Genomic DNA, 20,515 nt, shown 5'->3' with positions numbered 1-20,515 from the left:
GGCTTTATCGTTTCGTGTCAATCTATAACTTGAGATATTTCTGCTAGTTGATTGAGAATCATGTTTGTGGACCTGGTACATTTATTCAACTTTGTGTGGTTCGGCCTGTTGCTCAACTTCCAGCTTCAAGAGAATCAGAAACATTGGGTAGCCTTCAAGCTATCACATTGATGCATGTACATACAACTATGCGTCAGTGCCAGCAAGACAACGCAGTACCGTAAGAATCCTATAGGTGAACTCTATATGTTGAGGTTGAGGGCAGAAGTACAAAAAAGGTAAAGATGTACGCCCAGTAGACAATGGAATTTTCTGGACTCCCGCCTACTCAATATTTCTTGGCGATTGCGTGACAATTACCGGTTGCCACACCGGCATGTTTCCGGTCGAACCTCGGTCCCAATTATAGGTTCTGCACCCCGGGCGCTAACGCACGTTGCTTACGCCAAGCCGGGCCGATCCCACCTGCCAAGCATTATCTGGTGTGATAACTGGGATCAGGCATATACTTGGTTCTTATTATGCATGTGCAGCTCTGTTCCATGCGGAGGTCTACGCAATGCAACCAGGGACATCCGGCCCACAGGTAAGCAAGTTGCATCAACTGAGTGGTCTCATCCCCTGGACCAGTCAATAACCTCTTCGATGATCACCATGTGCCGGTATTCTAGACTCTAGGCTGCAACGGTTCCATCCTGAAAGCATATCTTACAAGGAAGTAAGAACTTCGCAATCTCCGTTGCTTACTCTCATGACGTACCACGACGGCAGTGCGAGCCCCATTGCCCAGCTACGCAACTATAAAACGCCCTCCAACACCCATCCCAGCAGTCACAATTCATCCCATCCACTCAAGCATTATCCCAAATCAGGAGTCTTGAACAGCAGCAAATCATGAAATTGCCAACCGCACTCACCCTAACAACCATATTCCACGCAATGGTGACCACCGCCCAAAACCTCTCCTACGGAGCCGACAACTTCTACCGAAGCAACACCGTCACCCTCCGCCCCATCACCTTCAAGAACCAATACCAAATGACAGTGGCCGGCAACCTCTTCGTCCCCAAGAACCTGACCACCACCAACGCCCCGGCCATCGTGGTCGGCCACCCCATGGGCGCCGTGAAAGAGCAAAGCGCCAACCTCTACGCCACCAAGCTCGCCGAACAAGGCTTCGTGACCGTCTCTCTCGACCTGACCTTCTGGGGCGGCAGTTCCGGCGAACCCCGCAACGCCGTATCCCCCGACCTCTACGCCGAAGCCTTCAGCGCCGCCGTCGACTACCTCGGCACCCAGGACTTCGTTGACCGCGAGCGCATCGGCGCCGTGGGCATCTGCGGTAGCGGCGGGTTCGTGATCAGCGCAGCCAAGATCGATCCGCGCATCAAGGCCATCGCCACAGCAAGCATGTACGACATGGGAGCCGTGAACCGGAACGGACTGAATCACTCGCAGAGTCTGGCGGAGCGTCAGGCCGTCATCGCCAACGCGGCAGAGCAACGCTGGGTGGAGCTCCAGAACAGCAGTCTGACGCAGTACACCAGTGGAGCCCCAAACGTACTCACCCCCAATACCTCGGCAGTCGGTCGCGAGTTCTATGATTTCTACCGCACGTCGCGCGGCGAGTTCACTCCTGCTGGCTCTTCCCCGGAGCTTACCACCCATCCGACTTTGACTAGCAACCTTAAGTTCATGAACTTCTACCCGTTCAATGATATCGACTCGATTGCACCCCGGCCGTTGCTGTTTATTACTGGTGATCAGGCCCATTCGAGGGAGTTTAGCGAGGACGCGTATTCCCGGGCTGTGGAACCAAAGGAGTTGCTTTGGATTCCGGGGGCTGGTCATGTTGATCTGTATGATCGCGTGGATCTTATTCCGTTTGGAAGGTTGACTCAGTTCTTCCGGACGAACCTTGTTGGAAATGGGACTGGTGCTGGTGCGGCGTAGGAGAGGGTTGACCGAGTGCAGTTTGTGTTTATTGGAGGTGTCAGGGTGCTGACGTGTATGTGATGAGGTCCCTGTTTTGTTAGAGAAATGTGTGGGAAGGTGAGAAGAGTGGGTTATGAGTCGCTGCTGGCTATTGTCGCTGTAATTAGATATGTGGCTAAGATATTGCCATACGCTATACATAATAGCTTCAGTCATACATAGCTGTGCCACTGAATGATCACTCAGTCACTTTGGTACCACTGGAACTCAGAACCAATCCCTAGGAAAATGTAGGCATACTAAGTACACTGTCAAACCACTGATCATCTCCCAAATCCATCGACTGCATCCATACAATCTGATCCAGGTCCGGAATGTGATGATTGTGACTCGTAGTATCATTCTGGCATGGTGTCTCCATGCCTCGAGAAGCCATGTTCAACCGAGCTTCAGCCCACTGCCGACATTTGGTCAAGAGCTTGGTCAGATAAGTGAGTAAGTGGTCGTTACACTGGAGCTCCGGTTCTTTGCTAGTTTGATCCAGCTTCTGAAGCATACAGTCCATCGTCGATACCAGGTCGACCGTGTTTCGCACTGCTTGGCAGTCCCATTCTGGGTCTTGGAGCGTCGAAAGATATTTCAAAAGTGTAATGTTGAGGATCATCTGTGACCAGAAGTGAAAGGGCTGGCCGACAAGTTTCGAGCACGGGATTGCGTAGAACACGTCTAGCCACGTCTTGATGTTCTCAACTGACTGCCATAGACATTCAAGGCGCTGGAATCCTAGCACTGTATCACTTTTGGCTCCTTGCACCGTGTGCCCTAGAGCGAGACAGTCTCGACTTATGGAGTAGGCGAGCTGGTTTATGTATAGCTCGACGTATTGGGCGTGTGTCTTTAGAATGTCTGTCTCGAGGGAGAGATTCAGCAATCTGCAGCGAAAATATATGCTAGCCGATGTGGTTTACATGCTACTAACCTATTTGCTGAAGGTCCGGAGGAAACGAAGCCCCGAGCTCGTGCAGCTGCCTTCGTAAAGCCTTCGCATACAATAAGTGAGGTGCTGAAGCCGAAGAAGTTGTTGCAGTACGAGTGCTATCCGTATCGTCTTGTTGCCGGACGTGATCTGCATTTTGCTTCAATAGCTGCAAGCGTACTTGCAAGACAAACAATCTATCTGAAGGACACGATCCGTTCAGTGTGAGGACTTGGAGGGCCTCTTCCATTTGAGGCGTCCATCTTAGAGCGTCTTGACGACCGAGATGTGACGAGATACTAAGAATGGTAAGACATTAGTACGCTGACCCAGACTGAGGAGGCTATTGAGTTGGTAACCAGGAAGCGCACTTCGAGCTCAAAATAAAACAAGCCAGGACTGCCCGCTGCCTTTCTAGTACGGTGTAGGGGGTTTCGTCATCAGGGTTCTGGCTGTTGTCATCGGCCCGCCCCTGTGTGATAGTCATCATGACTTGCACGTCCGGCGAGGATGGCTTGAACAACCGCAGATCATATACTAGTGACATGGCGAGCATCATAAGGCGAGAAACGAGGTCTGCTCTGCCAAGAAAAGCATCAGTACTCCACGCTAGATAGGTTAGTACTCCAAGCAGCAGGTCAATATTTGACTGAACATCGAGTAGAGCGGATGTGAAGAGTAGACGTTTTAACTGTTCGACTTGAACTTGTCTTTCCTGTGTCGAAAACGTGGTGACTGTTTTGATAGCCTGAAACAGGCAAGGCCGGTTTTGACGCAAATACCCGCTTGTCATGTCTGGAGTAAAGTGGATGAAAGGAAAGTATGGCAGCATCCGGGAGCAAAAGTATGCGACTCGTTCGTCTGCTTGATCTGGCCATGGAACATGGGGGAACTCAGGATGATTTGGAGACAGAAACAAGGGATTCGGATTCGGTGATACTGTAGCACTGGAGTCCCCTGCGAAGGTCGGCTCACCCAACCGCATATTACTAGTCGTGCTTACTGATAATTCATCAAGGTGAGTTGGATGTGACGATATGCCATGCCCGTTAGGCACGGGCGAGCCGATAAAGGATTGCATGGCAGATAACAAGCTCTCCATTTTATCTTCGAGCCGAGAAATGCGCGCATCCGATTCCTCTGCTGTATGGACATTCCGCCTGCGAAGCGACCCTGATGGCTGACATCTTTTCCCGAGTCGAAGACATCTGAAACCCTTAGCGACTGCCAGGTAGTAAGCGGCCTATATGACTAACCTCTCACAAGTCCCGCCACTTGTGGTACGTACACAACGACACTTGGCTTTGTAGCAGTGTGTACAGGCTTGGCCATAGGCTGGCTTCGATTTGTCCATATTTCCAGACTGACCGGATACCTCTGATGAACTGGTTTTGAGGTGTGATCTTGCTCGTCGGAGGGATGGAACTCGATCGGGTATCTTCCGTGCTATTCCGACGGATTTGGCTGCCGAAATCCGTTCGAAGATTACTGGCGTCTTCCCGTATCACCACCTCTGGAATCAATATTCCTGCTTGTTTAAATGGGCCAAAGTATCCATAGATCGCTCAATTGCAATAACAGCAAGGAATTAGGAGAAATGTCAGGAGACGTGAGAATGAATGATAAAATAGCGGGCGGCAACGGGGTTATAGGAAACCGGAGCCGGTCCGTTTGTGGCCTAAGGCTTACGACACGTGACTACGTGCAAATTTACTCCTTATCCAGGGATGAGACTAGTCAGTGATACAAGAAGACTGCGTTTCGCTGTTTCACTTTGTCTTCCCCACTCCTAGATATAGCCCCGCCTGCTACCCAGTACCCACTAGATTGAACTCTGCCCCCACCATATCCACCAGTGTCACCAAGACGAAGATTCTCCCGGCGCTTCCCCACAAGGCTGACAGGAGCAATATTCAGGTGGATCCAAAATCAGTCTACTGAAGTCAATATCTGGCACTCAAAGTCAAGTAAATGCTCCAAAGAATTGTATGTGTGATACTAATGTTTTCATCTGTTCACAATACATGGTTATGATACACCTGAGTAATGACCTCCGAATTACCCTCCCTCAGGCACTTACAAACCCAATTTCCCCAAGAGCAGACTCCCGATTGATCATCCAAGTAAAGAATCTGTAGGGAAGAAATGTATTGCAGAACCAACTCAGAGTTGAAGCCTGTCCGCGTCGAATGAAGTTGCCACGCTCACTGAGCAAATCCTCCACGACGTTCTTCGCTGCAATTTCGATATTCTGTTTGTTGGGATGGTTCATGGTCTTCTTATGCCGGTCAATGACGGCTATGACTTTGTGGTAGTACGAGCCCGGAGGCAGCTGAAGGTCTGGTATATTGGCCGGGTTGTTTCCGCTGGTCTGGACACCACCGAGGACAACGGTGACCACTCGCACACCTAAAGGCGCCATCTCGAGACGCAGAGTCTCGGAGATTCGTGTCCCGGCACTGCGGGAACTGCTGTAGACACCTGCATCGGTCAGCGAGGGCCTAAAGCTTCAGGACAAGCGACGCGACATACCCGCCCATGCAAAAACCATTTCGCCAGACACCGAACTAAGGTTGCACATGGTCCCTTTAGCCTTCATGAGCATTGGCGCGAACGCCTGCGCCATAGCAACAATGCTCCAGACATTGGTGTCGTATACCCTTTTGGCGTCATCAAGGGATGCGTCGAGCAGCGGCACGATAGCACTGATACCCGCGTTGTTCACCAGGATGTCGAGAGACCCTCCAGTATGTTTCGCAATAATTTTGGCACATTGTTGGATCGACTCGACCGAGGTGACTTCAAGTTGGACTATTTCTATGCCCTCAATCTCAGCCAGAGATCCGGCTTTGGCCTGGTTCCGTAGCGCCGCGAAGACCCGGAAGCCTTTGGCGTGATAGACCCTGACCATGGCCGCTCCGAGTCCTCCATCGCTGCAACCGGTGATTAACACTGTTTTGGCCATTTTAGCGTTGATGAGAGATGACTCAGATGAGAAGCGAGGGTATGAAAAAGTTGCTGATACTCTAGTAAGTCATCGCTCACGATACATTTATATATGTGACAAGCCCAAGGAGGGATCGGACTTCGCATTGGCAAATCCGTCGGTATTGTAGGAGTAATTCGATAACCTGGCTAGTAGGAATGTCATATTCTCACTGCAAGAGTCTTGGCATTATCAGGAACCGGAGGACCGAAAGGAATCCCGCCGGAATTCGTCCGTGCCGAGATATATTGGCACTCTACAATATAGTAGCCCCAGTACATAAGACTGTTCTTAGAAATGTAGCATTTGCTGGTTACAAATCAGCGAGTGAGTCTGCCTCCTCATCTCTAAATAAACACGTTAAAATTTACGTCAATGTTCTCTTCACGTGGTAGCCGTTTCATCCATATTACTTAAAGCTTGAGTCAAAATTCTAAAGAAGCACAGCCAAGATCAACGCGACGAGCCAATAAACTTGCTCAGCTTCTCCTGGTTGAGAATCTCCCCCTCAACCAGTCTCCCCGTCTCCACCACCTCACTCTGGACTCGTTGATACCGCACCAGGGCCGGAATGCAGTTCACCTTCCACTGGTTGCGGTAGACATTCTGCGGATCCCTCCATCTATTGATAATTGGTCAGCAGAGAGTCCCTGGGCCAGAACAACACCGTAACGAGAGCAGCAAACTTACTCGGGTTTCTGTCCCACCTCGATCACCGCCAGTCGGGGGCTCTCCTCACCGGAGAAGGTCGCCCTGATCGTGGGCCAAGCGGCACGGACATCCGGGCACCAGGCCTGTCGGGTCGCGGGGTCCTCGGAGGACACGAAGACGAGGAACAACGCAGCGTCGGAGGTCTCAGGCACCTCGAGCTCCTGAGCCGAGCTGGGAAGAGTGAAGTTTGTGAGGAACGGCATTCTCGATGACTGTGCGATTTTTGAAAGTAATCTGGGGTGTTGATGATTGTTGGAAAATGGCAACAGCATCGGGCTTAAGAAAAAAATGCCGCGACAGAGGCAGGCGGTGAGAGATTGAGCGGCCATTGGGCCGATTTCGATTTGCGGTGGGTGGGGTAATCTGCCGGCAGAATGTCACCACTTATCATGCTTATCGGTCAGTCAGGCACCGATTATCTCTGGCGCTGGTCCGATGGCCGTGTGTGCTGCTTTAACAGGGCAGATTAGTATGTTCGTGGTGCCGTGTTGCGATGGGAATGACGTCTATCATCCCGGACAACGAACAAAGTTCTGTTGGCAACAACCATGTGTGAACATCGTTAAATAGATTACTCGGATGGTGTATAATCACTGCTCACCCACAGCATAGTACACAGCATTGGATGGTCAGGAGGAGTAAATATGGGGGACGGGACGTATATATCATCCGAGCTGCTACCAATTATCGGTCCTCTCGTCAACTCCGTTTTCCCCGATCCTCGCGGATAATGCACCAAACGTAGCTCCGCCCTTTTCCGCCTGGTAATCCCCACACTGCTTGGGTGTTGATAGCGGGTCCCTTACATTCCGGGCTCCATCGACGCCGGGGAATTAACTTCGTCATGTTGCGAAGCAACTAGGAAGAGCTCATGTACATTGTAGCGGTCAACTTGTCTGATTGCTTGCTACTCCAGATGATGTTCTACCATCTCTCCATAGTAGGATCTTAATCACCCACGCCACCATTTTGTTTGTTGAAGCAGGTGTAGTTCCATCATAGAAAACTGATGTTGATCTCAATAGACTATTCTTTCCACTCTCTTGTTTTCAGCCTAAAGCATGATCCTATTTGAAGGTCTACATGAACATATCTCCTTTTCAATGGGATGATCGGGTTGCCATGACATACTATATAAGTGTCAGTCGACATAATATCACCGTCATTGCCAACCAACGCATTTATTGAAGAATCTAATGTTCTGATAAACCGTGCCTTGCTTCAGCATGAGGCGTGGCGCGCGCGTGATACAAGGGCAACTAATAAACTTACGCAAAGCGGATAAACAGCGGAAAACGGATAGCGCCCTAAACGGCGGATAAGGGCAAATTGAAGGGGAGCAGAAAAGTCTCTTGACAACACTTTCAATTATGGCTGACATATTATGTACCTGTTTTACTGGGAAAGCCACTGTATTGTGCGCAATCATGGTGTTTCACCATATGATTGTTACAACGCCCATGGAATGTGAGGGATTTGTACTTGGAACTGGAATGGACTACGCAGGGGTTTCTGATATAGTCGAGCTTGCGTCAGCGAAATTATATCCGACAGTGGCTTGCCTTGACATGGATCTACCTGATGATCGCAACACCCACAACGCCCCAGGAAAAGCACCATCTGCCGTCTTTTCCGCCCTCAAATCCGACAGTCCCATGTACAACCCATGAGATGGCAGCATGGCATCCGCCGATCTTAACCCCATTCGTCGGCCTGGGGAAACCCCACATGTATGGGGGCCCCGGACCCCATAGCGCTGTATCCCTTCTTCTCATTTTTACCCGTGGAGAAAATCAGGATCTGTCTAACCTGGGGTACGCCTGTCCTACACAGGACATTGTATTTTCTACCATCTCTCATACTCTTGCCATATGACATCTCGAACATGAGAAGACTAGACTACACGAAGAGTTCTAGTGAACATGTTGAGTCCTTGGGGGACGGCCCAGTTACCGCTCCCAAACATGGCCAACTCACGACTTTCCATCCTGTAATAAACCCTGCATTGGAGAAGAGAGTAATCCGCAAGATCGATATGATGGTGATCCCGTTTATTTGCATTACCTACCTGATCACCTACATCGATAAGGCAATGCTCGGATACTCCGCTGTCTTTGGGTTGAAAGAGAGTTTGCATTTGCATGGGACGGAGTACAGTTGGCTAGGTAGGTGGCAATCTACGTTTCCAAAGAGAGTGGACACTAATGAAAGAATGAGGATAGGAAGCATGTTCTATTTTGGATATCTTGCAGTGAGTATTACCTCTATCCAATGTTTGAATTATTGACTGACAGTTCATTCTGCAAACAGTTCGAGTATCCAACAACATTCGTCATGCAAAAAGTACCGGTTTCGAAATGGCTATCAGTCAATCTGTTTTTCTGGGGTGGTATCACAATCGCTTTGGCGGGTTGCTCCAACTTCCGCTCTTTTTTGGCCTTGCGCTTCTTGATCGGAGCTCTCGAATCATGTTCGACCCCGGCCTATCTCTTGATCACCGCAACATGGTACACAGTAGAAGAACAACCGATTCGTATTGGCTGGTGGTCAACCTTCCTTGGTCTTGCCAACTCCTTTGGAGGTCTCCTAGCTTTTGGAGTCGGCCAAATCAAGGGAGCCCTACAGTCCTGGCAGTACCAATTCATTTTCATTGGCGCTATTTCTTGTGCTTGGGCCATATTTATGTTCTTCACGCTTGCCGAACACCCGTCAACAGCGTAAGTTTCCTCACCTGTTTTCGTCTTGAGAAGACTAACCCAATAGCCCCTGGTTGAACACAGAGGAAAGGGAAGCAGCCGTACAGCGATTGGGTGTAAGACACCAGGGAGCGAACCACCGAGAGATCAAGAAATACCAAATCATCGAAGCCCTTACCGACCCCAAGACCTGGCTTTTCTTCTTGTGCGGAGTCAGTACTCAGGTTGTGAATGGAGCAGCCAGCAACTTTGGTAGTCTCATTATCGAGGGATTCGGATACTCGAATCTGGTCACAACGTTGTTTCAAATTCCTTATGGCATGGTAGTTTTGGTCTCCAATGTCTCTGCCATGTATCTTCAACGGTGGCTGCCAGGACAGAAACGCTGTCTTGTGGCCATTATTTACGTTTGTCCTGCCCTAGCGGGTGCTGTGGGGATCCATACGATATCTCGAGATCACAAAGTCGCACTATTAGTTTGTTACTGGGTACGTCACAATACATTTCTGAAATCCGAATTAAACCCACTGATTGAGATCTTCAGTTGACGAGCACATACACCGCCTCCTTTGCAATGGTCATGTCACTCATCACCGCCAACACCGGAGGCTCTACCAAGCGGACCGTGGTGAATGCTCTGTTTTTCGTCTCGTACTGTGTTGGAAATATTGTGGGACCATTCTCGTTTAAGAGTAATGAGGCCCCCACCTATACGTCCGGAATCGTGGCAATGCTGGTGGCCTACTGCGTTGAGATCTTTCTGCTTCTGGCTTTTGCGGCTTATGCGGTGATGCTGAATAGAAAGAAGATGGAGGTCCTGCATGGCCAAGGACTGGTGCTGGAAGATGCAGGTTTTCGGAACGAGGAGACACCAGTTGACCAAACTGATAAAGAGGATATCTTTTTCTGCTACTCATACTAAGGTGATGATGTGTACTCCATGAACTCTGTTCTACGCCTCAGAATCTCATATTCACGACATTAACCACGAACTCCTTCATTTAAGTATTCCGATTTTCTCTCCTTTGCCTTTCATGGGCTCTGATTGGAAACCTAAATTCACGATCGTGGTCTCGCTAGAAGGGCTTTGTTGTTTATATTTTCCTTTAGCCTCGGTGAATATATTCCGATTAAACTTCAGTATGCCAGTCCCAAGCTCCCTCCGGGTTCGATCTTGAAATATACCCTTCTATACATGTTCTCTAGGAACTAGAATACTTTATGATTTAGACCAATGATGTACTACAAGAGACTAGGAGGTAATGATAACAGGCCCTGTATGGTATTGAAAGAAAAGATATATCTTAAGCTTCTATCTAGAGATGTAATACTGTGTCCGATACTAAAACCTACTTGTAGTATACTTACCATTCCCTTAGCCCCTCGCACTTTGCTCAAACTGTCCTAAGAGGTACTATACATCATATATACAGATCCTACACTACTTGAAGCTGTTGCCCCTGCCACCCTTCGATTAAAGCCGCTCCCACATACTATATCCTTTGCATCAACTGCATCCGCTTTCCTCCAATACGTACCGATTCTCACACCCCCACGCAAATGTAATCATTCAACCACAAGTCCGTACAGCCAGACCCTACATTAGGATTCCACAGCTCAATCTCGGCGATTGTGATGCCATGACTGCTAGCAATACTAGCGCACGTGTTACCCGAACTGACGAAATAGAAAGTGGTGCAGCCAGCTACCATGCCCGGCTCGTAGGGTGTCGGGGTGGTAATGCCGGTGCCCGCAGAGGTTGTCGTGGTCGGCACCGTGTAGCCAATGGTATCGACACAGACGTAGTATCCCAAGTCGAGATCAGCGCAGGAGGAGCCGACCGCCGGGTTCCAGGCGTAGAAGGTAGACAGGGGGATATTGTATTTGGCGGCGATGGCTGCGCAGTTATCGCCCTGTTGAACGAGGTCAAACTTGTTGCAAGTGTCGGTCATACCGGTCTGGATGGGCGTGGGCGTGGTGATCCCATCAGCGGGAGTGGTCGTGGTGGCTGGGACGGTGGTCGTGGTCCCGGGACTGCTAGCACCGGGGACGTCTACACAGTAGTAGTAGCCGGCGAGGATGTTGGTACAATCTGGAAGCTTGGTCAGTTACAGGTACGGTTTATTAAGTGGGTGGGGCTTACCAGAGTTGATGGAGGGATTCCAATCAAGGAACTCGCTCGCGCTGATGTCGAACTGGGCTTCGATCTTATCGCACGAGTCCCCGAGTTGGACTAGGTAGAATCGGTCGCAATTGGCGGCAGTGCCCGTTTGCTGGGGCTGATATGGAGCCGGTGATGATGAAGAGGTCGTTGATGACGTGGAAAGGGTGGAAAGGGTGGAAGTGGTGGAAGTAAAGGTTGAAGTAGAAGGAGTGAGAGATGACGAGGTCGTGGTTGGCCCACCAGGTGATACTGTGCCGGCCACACAGTAGTCCTGACCGGCCACAAGATCCGGGCAGGTAATGCCTGGGTTGAGAGCCTCGAAGGTCTCCACGCTCATAGCCCATTCGGCGGAGAGGGACTCGCAGGTATCTCCGGGGCTGGCAGCAGACTCATAGCTACAAATGACCTGCTGACGAGGGGCCAGAGCCATTGCCCATGCCAAGTGGAGGTAGGGGAGTAGAAAGAGGCCTGTCCTGAGTGAAATCGGCACCATCATGTTTGATTATTGTTTGAGAACGGATAGGTGATGCACGAGAGTACCTCAGGAGTGAGCCCAGTAATACAAAAAGCAGTGATGGGAGAAAGTGAGGCCCTGATGTGTGAAAATTGGAGGGACATGATGTGACCGTCAAGGTCTTTATGTTCTGTCGCGCAACTGCACAGCCATGGCCCAGGAAGCTGAAGCCATAGAAGCTCCTAGCATACCGCTTCACGCCATGCATGGTATAGAACATGCGTGCGCCTTCAGATCCGAAGAAAGATATGGGCTGATGTCTAGAGTACTCCGAACTGAGACATTGTCGGGAACGTGAGCGGAGTCCGTACGAGCCCCTTGTCTACAGCTGAGCGATGTGGATAGTCACTGGATAGAGGGAGTGGATACTAATCAAATGAAAATTAAAATGTCGGCCGGCGGTCAGACCTCTCGGCCCGATTTCAATCGCACCAACCGGAAGCCTTAGCTGCAAATTGGGCGTGGGTGGGGTAAAGCTTCGTAACACCTCGCAAGGCTTAGCTTGAACCCTAGTACCCTGGGCTAGTTTTCAAAAGGGCCAATCACTCTGCACCGCAACATTGCCCCATTTCAGGGACCAACGCACTAGTAGACTCTGCGATTGGTAAGGTTTCAGTACGGTTGCATTCTCCTGAACTCAAAAACCCCTGAGAGGGCGTGCAATTCAGCTGTCCACTGCCGACCGACTCGGACAGGGTGATATCTGTATCAGAATAATACCGCCAAAAAGGCTGAGTAGGTGGCATAGAGCTATCCCTGAAAGGAGTGGCTTTCTCTATGTCGATGCCTAAAGCTGGTTCCTAATCGAGTGGGCCCCCTATCTAGATAAAGGTTGTTGCCAAGGCAGACAAGCTCATGGGGCAGACGGGAGAGTCCACCCGGAACTGTCAGGTCATCTGGTGGGAGGATGATCGGGCTTGGGACTAGTCCTTTTGGCCGAGTGGTCTGTCGCCAGGAACCCTCATTTCGCTCCAACAGAATGAGCTCCACACCTCCCCTCCCCAGCATTCTAAGGCTGAACTAGTGTCACCAGTAGCTCCCGGCGGACTCCGATGCACAACCTTTGTACGCTTGCATGCGGTATTAGAATACTGACTACGATTATTACGAGTGGAAAGGCAGTTAGAACGAGCTTGATCCGATATTACCGACAATAATATTGCTACATATGAAAATGGCTGCTTTGCCTATTGAGGCCAGGGCTCGCTACCAGTGCACTAGATACATCGTTGTCATCCAAGGTGAATCAACCCACTCACTACGGCCAACAGCGTAAGCAAGGTCGGTGCTGCTGCCATGTGATATTGTCCCGCGACGTTGGAGGATGAGACCGAAACAGGCGGACAAGTAACATTGGGGTATATTGACGACTCTAGAGGGTCGCAGGCGAGCGCGGTGCCCGCCGCCATCACACTGGATGCTGCGGCAGCATTGACCGTCACGGCGCATGGATTGGTAGTCGGGCTGGGCCCAAAGTAGCCGCATGACTCCCCCTCAGCGGTTATGTTGTACGCATAGGCTTTCATCGTGCCGCACTTATCAGAAGATGTGGCTGCCACGAGATCCGGAGCCTGACCTGACTGGCTGATAGTGAAGACGGTCGTACTGTTTGTGTCGATGAATTGACCTGGGCCGTATCCCGCAGAGCACATGTCCATTTGCAGGCTCCATTCAAAGGTCCAGAAGCCGTTCGGATAGGGAATCGTGTCAATGAAGCGGGTGACAAGGAGAGGCTCGGTAGATGTGAGGTTCAATAAAGCCAGCTCAATAACCCCGTCGGTGATGGAACCTGGGGAAGTCAAGTTATTGCCTTCCCACAACGACCAGGAGATCCAAGCAGCCACAGGAAAAGCTAAAGGCGGATTCTGCAGCGCAAACACGACGGGCAGCAGTGTATGAGGGGCGTAAGTTTCATTGCGTGGGAATATCAAGTCCACTTCAAAGATGCCCGGACTGAAGGTTGGAGTGGTGTCGGCCATTGATGAAGTTGTACTGCTTGGCTGGTTGTTGAGGGAGTGAAAAGCAGTGAAACCAAGGAAACCACGGAGATGAGGAAGGAAGGACGAGAAGCCCTCAGGGGGGATTTTTCAGGCGGCTAAACGGGAGTCACGGCATGCTGCTGCAGGAGGTCTTTAGTAGTGGCGCCCGAGCCGGCCCGATCTCTGCAGGTTGCGCCATTTCTTGGCCAATCCAGGGTCCATTCATGCTGGACCCCGGTGGATTAGCGTCGCATAGGGGTCCGATAGTAGCCGCACATTATTTCATAATGCTGATTATTATCTTTTGGTTACCTTTTGATTACTACTTTCGATCTTTATTCTTTTGTCTATGATTCTGGCTCCGCAATTGTTCCAGGACCCTTGTTTGTCGTATCACGCCGTCTCCTCTAGGTGTAAGCTCCGCCTCGACCAGGATGAGGGGCCCTGTAAGGCACTCCACCAGGAGGCAGTAGATGTCGGACTCCGAGGGAACCCTGTTCGCAAGTGCGGCCTCGCGACGATTTCTCCGCTGATTTAACCGTCCATGGGAAATTACGGCAGTGGCAGTCCGTGAGACTCACTGGTGATAGGTTGATCAGGCTGGGGACCTGTTCTCTTGGCCGAGTAGTGAGAGGTCACCAGCAAATATAAATTCCGTGGTCCCGTCGGTTCCTTCCACGAAATCATCAGGCGCATCGGTGGCTCGATGTCTTTCTCTTCCGCTTGTTGTGCGTGGCTTCGGCCACGCAATCCGTTCCTTACGTTCCTGTATCTCGCTCTTTTTACCTTGTCCTTCTCTATTGGCACCTCTTCCGCCGTCACGGTGCCCGTTCGGCTCTCCGCGAGCCCCGGGTATCAGGGCCGGTCTGTTGCTTGTCCCGCCCGATGTGCCGCCTCGGGCCCCAATCCAGCCAACTGGTCCCTCTATCACAATTTTGACCAACTCGCCTCGTGCAAAGAGTCTCTCTTTTACTCCTTCTCCTTTGTTGATCCTGTCGATGACCCGGACAGCCTCCATCGCATCTACGCCTGCACCTCTTTCGGCCCCGATTGGGCGAGTCTGCCGGCCAACACATCAAGCCTAAAATCACAGTCCGCAGGCGCCCCGGCCCCCGTGAATGGTACATATCAGATTGGATCCTGGCCCTCCACTCCGGTCTCCTCAGTCTCATCTTCTCTTGCCACCCTCATCAAGCAGTTGCGCCAATATCTGTCTAATGGGTTCGGCCGCGAGAAGCATCCGACCATTCTCTTCGCCAGCTATGGCACGACCTCAGTTGGGCTCTACATTGGCCAAGGTCTGCAGAGCCAGGGTATTGGTAACATCGTGCTGGCATACCTGGAGAACTCCATGGCAACATCCAACGCTAGCCTTTCGGCGAGTGTGGCCATGCAATTCTGCCAGCCGGGTCAGACTTCTCACCACGTTTTTGGCCTGATGGCCACAGGCAATGGAACGTTTGCTGCCGTGCAAGATGCCCTTAGCGCATGGGCCCAGGCGGAATGCTTGGCCTTTCCATCGGTCCAAAATGTCAGCGGCACTGTCCCGCTGGCGACGCCATTGTTTCCTTCCTCCCCCAAGCCCATCAGCACCAACTCCACCTCGACTTCTGCCAATGCGACCTCTATTCGGGGCAGGGCCCTCGCCCCTCGGACCACCTGTTCCACTGTGCAGGTCGTCTCCGGTGATAGCTGCAGTACCTTGGCGCAGAAATGTGGGATCACTCCGGCTCAGTTCACCAAGTATAATCCCGAGTCGAACGAGTGCTCTTCTCTGACGCCGGGAGAGCACGTCTGCTGTTCGGCCGGCACGTTGCCTGACTTCGCTCCGAAGCCCCAGGCCGATGGCACTTGTGCGACCTACACCGTCCAGCCAGATGACAGCTGTTCCAAGATTGCCGCTACATACAGCATCACCGTGGATGATATCAACACTTTCAACAAGGACACATGGGCTTGGAATGGCTGCACGCGCCTCTACCCTCACAATGTCATCTGTGTCAGTACTGGCAATCCGCCCATGCCGGCGTCGGTCTCCAATGCCATTTGTGGGCCACAGGTCCCCGGCACCCCGACCCCTCCCAGTGGGAAAAATATCTCTCTGCTCAACGAGTGCCCGCTGAATGCGTGCTGCGATGTATGGGGCCAAGTAAGTCGTTCCTGCCCTCGAATCATTCGTCCGTGCCTGACAAAGATCCTAGTGTGGTACGACAGCCGGGTTCTGCACGAATACTGGCACGGGGGCACCTGGAACCGCGGCACCTGGCACCAATGGCTGCATCTCGAACTGTGGCACCAACATCGTCCTAAGTAGCCCCCCTGCGACGTACCGCAGTATCGGTTTCTACGAAGGTTTCAACCTGCAGCGGCCCTGCCTCTACCAGGACATCTCTCAGCTGGACACCTCTGCTTACACCCACATCTACTTCTCCTTTGGCGTGCTATCCTCCTCTTATGTGGTCCAGATCCCTAACCTCACGACTACTTACGAGTTCAACCTGTTCAAACGACTCCAAGGCGTCAAACGTGTTCTGTCCATTGGCGGCTGGGCGTTTTCCACCGACCCGAGCACTTATATGATCTTTCGCGAGGGCGTCACTGCTGCCAATCGTCTGACCATGGCGACCAACATTGCCAATTTTATCAAGGACAACGATCTCGATGGTGTCAATATCGACTGGGAGTATCCGGGGGTAAGAGCATTAATTACCTTACATCCTGCCTGCGTCGTTGTCTAACCTGCTAATGAACCTTCTCCTCTCGCTATAGGCACCGGATATCCCTGGCATCCCTGCTGCTAGTACCGATGATGGTGACAACTATCTCGCTTTCCTGGTTGTATTGAGAAACCTCCTTGGGGATGAAAAGGAAATCACGATTGCGGCGCCGTCATCGTATTGGTACCTAAAAGGGTTTCCAATCAAGAAGATGACCCCATTCCTGGACTATATCATCTATATGACCTACGATTTGCACGGACAGGTATGACACCCCTCTCGATTGAGAGTAAGACATGTGGACGACAATACTCACCCAGACTTCACTTCTGCTATTATAGTGGGATGCCAACAATCAATGGTCACAGCTTGGCTGTCCTACTGGCAATTGTTTACGTTCGGACGTCAACCTTACCGAAACAATCGGCTCTTTAGTTATGGTGAGCTTGAGGCCCCTGCTGCTACTGGATCCCACTGCATTTCATCATTAATGCCAACCTGGTGTCACCAGATCACCAAAGCAGGTGTCCCCTCCAACCAGGTCGTTGTCGGCGTGACCAGCTACGGACGCTCATTTGCCATGGCTGAAGCAGGCTGCTACGGGCCTCAGTGCCAATTCCTGGGCTCAGCCGATGACTCGCAAGCTGCGCCTGGGCCTTGTACTCAAACTGCGGGTTACATTGCTAATGCCGAAATCGAGGCTATTCTCGCCAACTCTAGTCGGGTCACCGAGAGCTACATTGACGTCGCTAGTGACACCAACATCCTTGTTTATGACGACACTCAATGGGTCGGCTGGATGAGTGATGGCGTCAAAGCCACACGAAGGGCACTCTACAAGGACCTCGCCATGGGTGGAACCACCGATTGGGCCACCGACCTGCAAAAGTACAATCCTCCCCCGTTCATCGCCAAGAGCTGGGCTGCCCTCATTGACGACGTCGTCCTGGATAAAGATCCCTATGTAGAGGGTAACCGAACTGGCAACTGGACTTCCTTGACTTGTACGGATCCGGCTATTCAAGATGCCCTGTGGATGCCATGCCCCCAGCGCTGGTCGGAGCTGGACGCTTCCAACGCGTGGTCCGATGCCATCAATGTCTGGAAGAATATCGATCAGCCGAGAATGACGCCTGCCGAAGGGGATTTCTCCTTGTCCATCATGAACACTTTCCATGGTGGTGAAAAGACAAATTGTGGACTGGTCAGCCCAGTTGGCAATTGCAATAACGCCGAAACGTGCGGATGGTTCCAAGGTTTCGGCCAGGGCACCGGTGATTCAGGTGCCGCAGCGATGCTGATCTATAATTCTCTCACGGTGATCAACTCGGTAAGCCTCGCCACTCCCTACTGAGAGGGATGAAAGCCGCTGACGAAACGCACCATGCAGGCATACTCCCAATTCTCTGCCGCCATCAACGCAGCTGCAGGAACGTACATCGACAACAAGCTCCAGGACTTTGAGGACACCTTCGCCCCGGTGCCTCCAGCTCCCAGCGACACGTGGATAGACATCTTGTTCAACCTTCTAGGTCTCGGTATCACGGTGGTCGCCGCGCCATACTTTGAGGGTGGTAAGTTGGGATACAACTTTCGCACTTGCGCCGCCTGGACCACTAGTTCTGATTGTCCATAGTCCTGACAGATCTACCGGCACTGAGCTCCGCTCTGGGCGATGCCGGCGCTGACGTTGCCGCTGATGTTACCAATGCCATTGTGGCGTACGGAGCATCGATCGCGACTGACACAATATCCTCGAAAGCACCGTACGTATCCTTGCGTCTTATAGATTTCAATATCCGCTGATTGCTTCTATGCAGGGGCCAATGGACCGCATCTTCCCAGGATACTTTCTCCGCCACTCTGGGATCCGTAGTCGCCGGCTGGAGTGCCATCGCTCAAGATCAACTCTGGAACCTGTTCAATGGATCTGACGCCTCCATCTCTCTCCTCACCACTCTGATTGCCAATGGTAATCTCATTGAGTGCAGCGGCGGCAGCGCATCGGTAAGCGCGAAACCTGACTCCCAGACTAACGCCCAGATTGAGAGCTACATCAGCAAGGCCTTCTTTGGCTTCGCCATCCCGTCAGTCTGGGAGGTCTCCGGCACCGCCGCCTTCGTCGTGGACTCGGGCTATCCCTGCAGTGCGCAGAACCCTTTGACCGACTACATGACCGCGGCCACCCAAGAGGCCACCTATTCATGCTACAAGGATAAGCTGTACTACCTGGTCCATCCCGATGGAACGTGGCGGGGCTGTCCGAGTAACGACACCGAGACGATCGATTGCGTGGATTGTGGCTCAGTATCCCCATCACCGTGCGACTACGCTACATATTTCACGGCTCCACCAGGACTGAGCTCCCTCGCCTCCGGATTCTGGGGAAATATTACCTTGTCCGATCTCATCGAGGGGTCCGTCAGAACATACGAGGCGAACGGCAATGCCAACGGTGGACCCGTCGCCAACCCCTTGGACAAGGATACTCTGCAAGATCTTTCCAACCAAGACATCACCACTCCTGGCTATATCCGCCTTCCGGTGTGCAGCCCCCAAGTCGCCTGGGCCTCGTGGTCCAACCCATCCCAGTCCAACTCCAGCGCCCCGTACTACCCCTGCAACCCGTTGCAAGGCGTGACCAAGTGCAGCGGCTACACCTACCAGGACGAGACCTCCTCTGCCTCCCCGCTGGTATCCGACTGTCAAACGATTGTGAAAAACATCCAGGGCACGAACGGCGAGTGGACTACTGGGATCGGTCACCAACGCTCCATTGCCAAGTTCGGCTCTTGCCATTTTGGCGTCCAGAATGTGGGTGTTACTGGCGACGTCACCTATCATACTGGCAGTCAGGATATCGTCAATATCATCACTGAATCGATCTCGAAATACGCCTCTGACGGTCGTGTCGGCGCGAAAGGGTATATGGAGTGCGGTGGTGATGCCGGCAATCAGAAGGTCGAGTGGGGTTTGTATTAGTAGGATTGCTTTGACAGTTGTTGGGGGTACATGGGCACCCTATCATGCCCCAGCACGGTTGTGTTCCTTGCTTGGTCCCAGGACTGGGTTGCCCGAAAGCTGAAGCTGTGTTCGTACTCATTTCATGGCCATTGTATCACCAATATAATTGTATACTACTGCTCTCTATCAAACTATCATAGTTCCGCTGAGCCCTAATCCAGGCAACATGGGTTGGCTACTGATGAGAAAGGTGTGTCGCTGCCGTAGACAACAATGGACAGGTAATCACGAAGCATAAATGAATAAACAATAGATTTGTTCATTCAAGCATAACTATTTCCTCAGCCGCGATGCTGTGGCTGATTAATGGCTTATGTCCAATCCCTTAGGCTTTACTAGATGCAACCACAATTGGTTCCTTTCTCTCAGTCCATTTTCGTATTAGTATCTCGAAGTGTGCACTGAATTAGCCCATAGTCTCTGACTGGGATCACTCTGACCCCCCTGTCCCACGGTAGGACAGACTCCCTGACCCCGCACAACAAGCAATTTGCCTTCTGTCACACCATTCTAACTCGCAAAGTGGACGACCAAACTGAGAGTATTGAGAGGACAAAAGGAATCAGTGGGTACTTCACATGGAACTGTCCGTGGTGTTTTGAGTCAACTTGTTCCCCTTTTTGAAGACGTCGTGTCAAGGAAGTGCAGTTATTGCGAGTCAGCCAACAGTATCCCTGCTTGACTTTGGTTACCAAGGGCAAAATTAACTTGTTGGCACATGCTGTAGGCCTTTTACCCAAGCTCCTGGTTCCCTACAGTGAGCGACTCTGTGATACAGGTATCATGAATTACCCACAACGTATCTCCATGATT

General features: G+C 51.6%; 8 protein-coding genes across 8 annotated transcripts; 3 read left to right on the top strand and 5 right to left on the bottom strand.

The window, feature by feature from the left end:
• Positions 1–690: 690 nt before the first annotated feature.
• BO80DRAFT_426582 (alpha/beta hydrolase) lies at positions 691–2,146 on the top strand. The gene has a single exon (XM_025719803.1). It carries the CDS (start codon positions 940–942, stop codon positions 1,951–1,953), a length of 1,014 nt encoding a protein of 337 aa, XP_025573624.1. The 5' UTR covers positions 691–939; the 3' UTR covers positions 1,954–2,146.
• Positions 2,127–4,504, bottom strand: BO80DRAFT_385499 (fungal specific transcription factor domain-containing protein). Its single transcript, XM_025716986.1, has 4 exons — positions 4,168–4,504; positions 3,283–4,119; positions 2,915–3,210; positions 2,127–2,841 (listed from the first exon to the last, which is right to left on the bottom strand). Exons 1-4 carry the CDS (start codon positions 4,263–4,265, stop codon positions 2,216–2,218), a joined length of 1,857 nt encoding a protein of 618 aa, XP_025573623.1. The 5' UTR covers positions 4,266–4,504; the 3' UTR covers positions 2,127–2,215.
• Positions 4,505–4,962: 458 nt separating this feature from the next.
• Positions 4,963–6,018, bottom strand: BO80DRAFT_477985 (putative short-chain dehydrogenases/reductase). Its single transcript, XM_025723262.1, has 2 exons — positions 5,444–6,018; positions 4,963–5,392 (listed from the first exon to the last, which is right to left on the bottom strand). The coding sequence occupies exons 1-2, from the start codon at positions 5,874–5,876 to the stop codon at positions 4,980–4,982; spliced, it is 846 nt and encodes a 281-aa protein (XP_025573622.1). The 5' UTR covers positions 5,877–6,018; the 3' UTR covers positions 4,963–4,979.
• Positions 6,019–6,205: 187 nt separating this feature from the next.
• On the bottom strand, positions 6,206–6,871 carry BO80DRAFT_385498 (DUF953 domain protein). Its single transcript, XM_025716985.1, has 2 exons — positions 6,588–6,871; positions 6,206–6,519 (listed from the first exon to the last, which is right to left on the bottom strand). The coding sequence occupies exons 1-2, from the start codon at positions 6,809–6,811 to the stop codon at positions 6,351–6,353; spliced, it is 393 nt and encodes a 130-aa protein (XP_025573621.1). The 5' UTR covers positions 6,812–6,871; the 3' UTR covers positions 6,206–6,350.
• Positions 6,872–8,493: 1,622 nt separating this feature from the next.
• On the top strand, positions 8,494–10,226 carry BO80DRAFT_359381 (MFS general substrate transporter; the record flags this gene model as incomplete). The annotated part of the gene is made up of 5 exons (XM_025715928.1): positions 8,494–8,777; positions 8,835–8,859; positions 8,919–9,325; positions 9,372–9,792; positions 9,849–10,226. The coding sequence occupies 5 exons, from the start codon at positions 8,494–8,496 to the stop codon at positions 10,224–10,226; spliced, it is 1,515 nt and encodes a 504-aa protein (XP_025573620.1).
• Positions 10,227–10,563: 337 nt separating this feature from the next.
• Positions 10,564–12,246, bottom strand: BO80DRAFT_466226 (LysM peptidoglycan-binding domain-containing protein). The gene is made up of 2 exons (XM_025722767.1): positions 11,448–12,246; positions 10,564–11,396 (listed from the first exon to the last, which is right to left on the bottom strand). Exons 1-2 carry the CDS (start codon positions 11,962–11,964, stop codon positions 10,849–10,851), a joined length of 1,065 nt encoding a protein of 354 aa, XP_025573619.1. The 5' UTR covers positions 11,965–12,246; the 3' UTR covers positions 10,564–10,848.
• Positions 12,247–13,158: 912 nt separating this feature from the next.
• BO80DRAFT_426578 (uncharacterized protein) lies at positions 13,159–13,973 on the bottom strand. The gene has a single exon (XM_025719802.1). The coding sequence runs from the start codon at positions 13,959–13,961 to the stop codon at positions 13,215–13,217; it is 747 nt and encodes a 248-aa protein (XP_025573618.1). The 5' UTR covers positions 13,962–13,973; the 3' UTR covers positions 13,159–13,214.
• A 522-nt stretch (positions 13,974–14,495) lies between these two features.
• On the top strand, positions 14,496–19,891 carry BO80DRAFT_426577 (glycoside hydrolase family 18 protein). Its single transcript, XM_025719801.1, has 8 exons — positions 14,496–16,110; positions 16,163–16,654; positions 16,731–16,943; positions 17,020–17,118; positions 17,190–18,008; positions 18,069–18,252; positions 18,315–18,444; positions 18,499–19,891. Exons 1-8 carry the CDS (start codon positions 14,668–14,670, stop codon positions 19,658–19,660), a joined length of 4,542 nt encoding a protein of 1,513 aa, XP_025573617.1. The 5' UTR covers positions 14,496–14,667; the 3' UTR covers positions 19,661–19,891.
• The last annotated feature ends 624 nt before the right edge of the window (positions 19,892–20,515 follow it).

The sequence above is a fragment of the Aspergillus ibericus genome (genome assembly GCF_003184845.1).
Source record: "Aspergillus ibericus CBS 121593 unplaced genomic scaffold BO80scaffold_29, whole genome shotgun sequence".
Taxonomy (NCBI): Eukaryota; Fungi; Ascomycota; class Eurotiomycetes; order Eurotiales; family Aspergillaceae; genus Aspergillus; species Aspergillus ibericus.
Note: the sequence above shows the minus strand (reverse complement) of the source record. Positions and strands in the feature narration are given on the sequence as shown.